The sequence below is a fragment of the Triticum aestivum genome, chromosome 7D, assembly GCF_018294505.1.
Source record: "Triticum aestivum cultivar Chinese Spring chromosome 7D, IWGSC CS RefSeq v2.1, whole genome shotgun sequence".
Classification (NCBI taxonomy): domain Eukaryota; kingdom Viridiplantae; phylum Streptophyta; class Magnoliopsida; order Poales; family Poaceae; genus Triticum; species Triticum aestivum.
The window spans coordinates 206,069,267-206,076,027 of NC_057814.1; the positions used below are offsets into that span (position 1 = coordinate 206,069,267).

The following is a 6,761-nucleotide window of genomic DNA, read 5'->3' on the forward strand; positions in this document are numbered from 1 at the left end:
CGTTGATCCATGGCCATCCGGGAAGTGTACAACGGATTGGGCCTCACCACAGTCTTGCCATCTATGTGCGTGGACGAGATGATTTTCTCTGGTGCATGAAGGCTCCCATCAAAATAGTCATGAATGCCAGACACACGGATTTGAGGGAGGACACGGGCCTTCCATGGGAGGAAATTACCGCTGGTAAGTTTCTTGGAAACTTGATTGCAGAAAAGGGAAGGCGTCGAGGATGATGAAGACGCCATTGTTGATATGTTAGAAAGGTAATAGACGTGGTATGGAAGGTCGGTGCTAATTACCATGTGAATTTGTGAAGTATTTCTACCTGTTGTGCCAGGCCGCGTTGCGTGTTTATATAGATGGAACAACCCCATCGATGGAATGTAAAATATTGGATTCGTTACAATGCCTAAGGATCAAGAAGCTGAAGATAAATATATGTTTGATTAGGCTTTATCGCAACCTGAACCGAGATACACAAGTGATTCTAGAAGATTGTATCTAACATGTTGTACTTGGCCCGGAGATAATCCCCTACAAGTGCAATCGTCGAACCACCAGATCTTTAGTAGTACACGAAGCATGACTTTAAGATGGATTTGTTGCCACCTCACTATAAACAAGTCATCATCGTGTTTAGAGCATCTCCAACATACCACCAATAATCCATCCCCGGTGTTAAAAGAAAAAACAATAATCTATTTCCAATTACAATTTTGAATTATCAGGGGAGATGTTGCTGATCCCCAATACATTCACCACCAGTATGTCCTTGACATACAGATCCGGCATGCATTGGGCCCATTTTTTCCCTCTCCCCCCTTCTTTCACCTGCCAGGGTTGGACGGCATGTTGAGGTAGCTTCAGAGGCGCGACGGAGCGCCGGGCTGCGTGGCGTAGAAGGTGGCTCGAGCGGCACAGTGGACTTGAGGCTGTGCTCGAGCGAAGAAACTGAGCTCAAGCTCGAGTTGGGCGCCACGACGAGGTAGCTCGAGACGGGATTGTGCGAAGGGTTGATGCAGGGTAAGTGACGGAGCGGGATCGTCTGACATACTACCCCCTGACATATGGGACCGGGTCCACATGCCAGTGTGCCAACGACACGTCAGGGGAGTCGCGTCCGTAAGTGACATGACAAAGGTGCATGCGCGGCGACAAGACGAAGTGGGTGGGCCTGCCCGGCAGTGGGTAAACGGGGAGCCGGGGTGTCATGGCTACGGTGACGGCTAGTAGTCGCCAGAGGCGGGAAAGGGGGTTGCGGTGTTCTTTGGGAGAAAGAGAAGTTATTGGAGTGCGCATATTTTATCCAACTTCTTTATCGTATTTTTATTTTTATATATCCAGCTTTTCTATTATTAAATAATTTATTTGAAAGAGGAGCGGGTAGAGATGCTCACTAGAAGAAAATGTCGCGAATAAACATGCCAGCTTATTTTATTTCGGTCACACATAAGACGCGCGACCAGCTCCGCCGGTCCTATAATCAAACGACGCGGCGGCAGAGCGTGATGCCATCGGCGATAGGGAGCTGCACGGGGTCGACGCGCGTGTCGGCGGCGATCATGGCGTTGAACCCCCTGATGGAGTCCCGTTTCTTGCGGTCCTCCTCCGTGAGCGGCGTGTCGTCGGGCATGGCCACGGTGCCGCCCCAGAGCGTGTTGTCGTAGGCGAGCACGCCGCCGACGCGCACGAGCCGCAGCAGCTGCTCGTGGTAGTTGCCGTAGTTGTACTTGTCGGCGTCCACGAAGGCGAAGTCGAAGCTCCCCTCGTCCTCGTCGGCGATGAGCTTGTCGAGGATGGGGCCGGCGGGGCCCTCGCGGAAGTCGACCTTGTGCGCGACGCCGGCCTTCTTGATGACGGGGAGGCCGAGGTCGAAGTACTCCCTGCTGACGTCGATGGCGACGATCCTGCCGTCGTCCGGGATGGCGAGCGCGGTAGCGAGGACGGAGCAGCCGGTGTAGACCCCGACCTCGATGGTCCTCTTGGCGCCCATCAGCTTGAGCAGCAGCGACAGCACCAGCCCCTCGTCCGGCGGCGACGACATGAACCCGCTACAACCAGAACAAATAAACATCCCCATTAACTCATCTGCAATTCTTCTAAAATACACATGCCATGATCAGCAATTCTCAAGGGGCAGGAGAAGGGAGCGGAATTGCGTACAAGATGTGCTCGTTGGTGATCTGTCGGAGCTCGCGCATGAACTCGTTCTCCCGCGGGTACACCATCGTCTTCAACATGTACTGCAAATCAAACAACACTCGCGCCATTAATTCTCAGCAGATAAATTCAGGGACGAGCGTGCAGGACAGTCTGCATACATCGTAGAGGTCGTTGCTCTTGAGGAGGGTCTTGGTGGTCTCGCTGCTGTGGACATCCCTGACCTCGCCGGCGCTCCCGTTGGAAGCCATGTCTATGAACGAGCGAAATGCGCGCGCGCACACACACGCACCGACTAAAAAAAGAAGAGGAGTAAAGCCGGAGATGCTGCGGCGTTGCTGCCGAGCACGGCCATTATTTATGCTGGGGTGCGCTTGGGTGACGACCGGGGTCGGTCAGTAAGCCGTGACGGTGCCGGGTGCGGGGCAGCTGGGGTGACGCAGAGAATCTGGATCGGTTCAGCAACGCGACGCGATGCGATGCAGTGGCGTGGCGTCATCGACTGGCTACGCAACCAACGTTTGGCTGGTGCGTGCGGACAATTGCATTGCAGTTATCCTTATCCAGGTGGGCACCTTTGTTTTATTGGGCCTGCAAACTGATGGATTGTCGCCTATCGGCGCCGGATGGGCCGCGTGTGATCTATAGCCTCACCCACATGGCCGGGTTCCCTTTCTGGTGCTTGCTGTTCCTTGCTTGAGATGGCAACTGCGGGAGCTGCTCTAATAATGGAGTTCGGATACATACAAAAACAGAAGATATCTTCAAGATGACTGTTGCTTGCTTGAACGGCTAACTTTGGGTTAGGAGGTTTACCAAAAGTAGCTGCTCGCATGTGGCGGGGTGGGGGGCGATCCAAATTCCAATCGGGCGCAACAACATTTTGCGGCTCAATGAAGCACATTCCCTTTCTAGGCAAGGTTCGGTGGCAATTGCTATCAGCTGGAGAGTAAATAACAGTGTAAAACTGGGAGTTGAAAGGATATATCATTACTTTCTACTTCCCAAAATAAGTGTCGTGGAGTATATGGCTAAGAAACTCTTTTAGTACAAGCGTTCATTATACATAGACTTTCTACGGTTCAAAAGTTTATGCAAGACCACGAAGTCTAAGATTCAAGTGTCTCACACCTTGTCAGCGCCAAAGGTTCGCCGCCGCGAGGGACTTCACCAAGCTGCCGCTGCGCCGCACATGTTTTAATTACGTGAATATTTAAATAAAATAAAAATAATCTTCAATAATTTTAGTTTAATTATTTTTCAAAATTTCAAAATATTCGTATACTGAAAAATGAAGAATCCAATGAAGGTTCTATAAATAATTGTTCGTGTTTAAAGAAGGAAAACCAAAGATGGTAAAATAAATAAAAAAGGGGAAAAGGAAACCGAAGTAACCAAAACGAAATACAATAGAAAATCAAACAAAAAATATAAAAAATCCATAAACACAATGTCTCATGTGCATAACGAGAGAAATTCATAAATACGTCGGCCTAACTCACGCGCCCTTTTCGATTGGTCGCCTATTTGACGCAACGAGCATCAAATAGGGTTGGCCCCTTTTTTTCTCCGATGAGGATGAGCACACAAAAAAGGGCCTTATCTTTCTTCCCTTTTTAGATAAGTGGCGGACTCTATGGACCCTAATTTTCAGTTCTTTTTTACGGGGAGAAACTCGACGCACCCTGAGGGACTCATCTATCATTTCTGCATTTCCACCAGGCAAACCCTCTTTCTTCCGAATAACCGTCAAACACTGCTATTCTATGATCATTGCGAAGAATAGGGGTCAAATTGCATAGGGCCTACGAGGAAGGTCCGACCCATTCAGTTAATATGAGTGCTTTCCTTCAGGACACTCGTTTTTTTCCTGGGGTTTGTAAGTTTTTTTTTCCTCTTCTATTTTTCTTTTGCCTCTTTGTTTCTACATCTCCTCTTTTGTCACTTTAAATTTGTTACTAAATATATTTTAAAATAAGTTCATGTATTTTTTGAAATATTATATTTCAAAATATGTTCATTTTCAATAATAAATCAATAAAAGTTAAACAATATTTGCATCTCCTGCACATTTATTTCATATCCATGAGCATTTTTATAAGTTAAAAAACTTTCTATAATCCATGAATACTTTTTCTAAATTGATGGTCATTTTGTTTCAATGATTTTTACTCTTTTTTGGCATGTTGGGAAAACTTCCCTGAATTTTTTAGTGGGTGATTTTTTTCTCCTTAGGGCATGTAGGCTATTTACTGACCGGGTTATTGGGCCAAGCCATATAGGCCCATGCAAGAGCATTTTGCTCACTATTCTACACTTCCACGTAAATCCATATTTGACCACCACTCCTATTACCCGTGCAGGTCAACATAAGTTGACCAAACATTTTGTTTCTCAAAACATAGGGAAAACCAGGTGAAAACCAAAAAGCCAAAAAAACTAAATATCGGAAACACGTACAGAAAAATAAAAATATGAAATGAAGAGAGAGTGCCCAACACACAATACATGGCGGCGGCTAGACACACCACTTGGCGCGCTCCTAGGCCAAAAAGGTGCCACTTGCTAGAGCCCCCCAAAGGGGTAACCGTTGGTTAGTTGCTCTCTGGAATTGGAGGTCCCATATTTGATCGTCATCCTGTCGAAAGGACGGGCAAAGGCACATGGGCGGTGTCATAGTCCAGGCCCTATGGCAGGCGAGGCACGAGGAATTTTTCTTGAGGTTTCGTAGTTGTATTTTCTAGCGTTTTGTTCTGGTGGGATATTTTCTACTTCTTCCTTTCTCCTTTTATATACTCCCTCCATTCCACAATGTAGTGCCTATAGATATTTGTGAAAGTCAAACTTTGCCAACTTTGACCAAGTGTATAGAGAAAACTGTCCTACATCTACAATACCAAACATGTACATTCCGAAAATATAACTCATGATGTATTCAATGATGTGCATTTGGTATTTTAGATGTACCTACTTTTCGTTATAAATATGGTCAAAGTTTGTAATGTTTGGCTTTTGCAAAAATCTATAGGCACTACATTATGGAACGGAGGGAGTATCATCTTTTCTTTTAGTATTCTTTTGGCTAAAAATGTTATTAAAAAATATTGACATTTAAATTGTTTGCATTTTATTTGAAAAATGTTGACAAATTTCATAGAACTATCAAAAATTCTAAAATATTTTCAAGAAGTATAAAAATATTTACGGTTTTTAAAATTTGAGAATTTTTTTAAATTTGAGGGCATTTTTTTAGAAAATTAAAAAATTTAATATTTTGCATTTATATATTCAACAGGCAAAATCCATTTGAAGGATGGAGCCATGAACTGCCAAATGAGCCAACCCATTGGGAACATTTTGTGTGTTTCCCCTCCAATTTAATACAATAAGCTTCAAATAGGAGGCCCGTTTTCCATCAGGTCCAGCACGTGGAAAGTGGGCCATAGCATGGGCCACTCTGATATCGCTATTTTGGTCTGATTCTTCTTTGATTCAAGAGAATGAATATCCAGGGTGATCAAGGTCAATATTTAGTATTTTGTTTTGAGAAAAATGGGCCATGGACATAACTCATCTAACAAGTCACAAAAAATCCAAATGTACAACATAGAAAACAAATAGATTAAATTATGTGGCCTTGAATTTGACCTATCGTCAACATATTTATCTTTTTGGTTTCCGAGTTACATTTCAAGTCTGGGATTCACATTTTTTAATATTGCACACTTTGTTGAAACAATAGAGACTTGGCTAAAGTTGTATAACTTTTGCAGTGTCATGAAAAAAATGAAAATACCCACATCCTCTCCCTATGTCATGGACAACACACATGACTATCACACTATGTTAACGACATGTGTAATTTTCTAAGATGGTTGAAGTGTCGAAACTGAAAAGGGGTACCATAGGCATGCTAGTAGCAGAATGTCGTTTGGAGGACGGGCTCCAGGGAGGCAAGGAAAGAAAGGTTTGGAAATATTAACTTTTATAGCTCAAAAATTCTGATTTTTTGTACACGTACATATAGATGTATAGTATATCTGTATGAAGTTTCGTCAATATACATATTTGTATGTCATGTATAAAAACAGACAAACAAAAATGAGCTTGCGTTTTGTTGTTTTGGGTTGGATTTTGTCTTCAATTTGGGTGGCGTATAATATATTGTACTCCCTCCATTCCTTAATATAAGATCTTTTAGCTTTTTCTTGATTCGTATGTATCTAAACACATTTAGTATGTATTATGTTCACTCATTTTAGTATGTATATAATCAATATTTTGAATTACCTAGAAGGTCTTATATTAGAGAACGGAGGGAGTTTTATTTAATGAAATTTTACAGGTGCATGGAGAACATCCATATGTACTTGAGACAACATTCATTTTAAAGGAACTTCGAAATACCATTTCTTGCTTATTAAAAAAAAACTACGATCCATGGAGCACAGGTGCGAAAAGGCTCAAGTAGGCACTAATAGCCCTAAAAAAAGCTAGTAGGCACTAATGCGTAATGCATGTGGTGCCATGAGGAAGTTATATCCATAGCTTTATCTGAGTGATACAATTGCGATCAAATGCTTCTTTCAGACTTGTTGTTC

General features: G+C 43.6%; 1 protein-coding gene across 1 annotated transcript; it reads right to left on the reverse strand.

Annotated features, from left to right (window-relative positions):
* Positions 1-1,407: 1,407 nt before the first annotated feature.
* Positions 1,408-2,576, reverse strand: LOC543338 (tricin synthase 2). Its single transcript, XM_044583893.1, has 3 exons — positions 2,322-2,576; positions 2,164-2,243; positions 1,408-2,051 (listed from the first exon to the last, which is right to left on the reverse strand). The coding sequence occupies exons 1-3, from the start codon at positions 2,409-2,411 to the stop codon at positions 1,484-1,486; spliced, it is 738 nt and encodes a 245-aa protein (XP_044439828.1). The 5' UTR covers positions 2,412-2,576; the 3' UTR covers positions 1,408-1,483.
* Between the last annotated feature and the right edge of the window lie 4,185 nt (positions 2,577-6,761).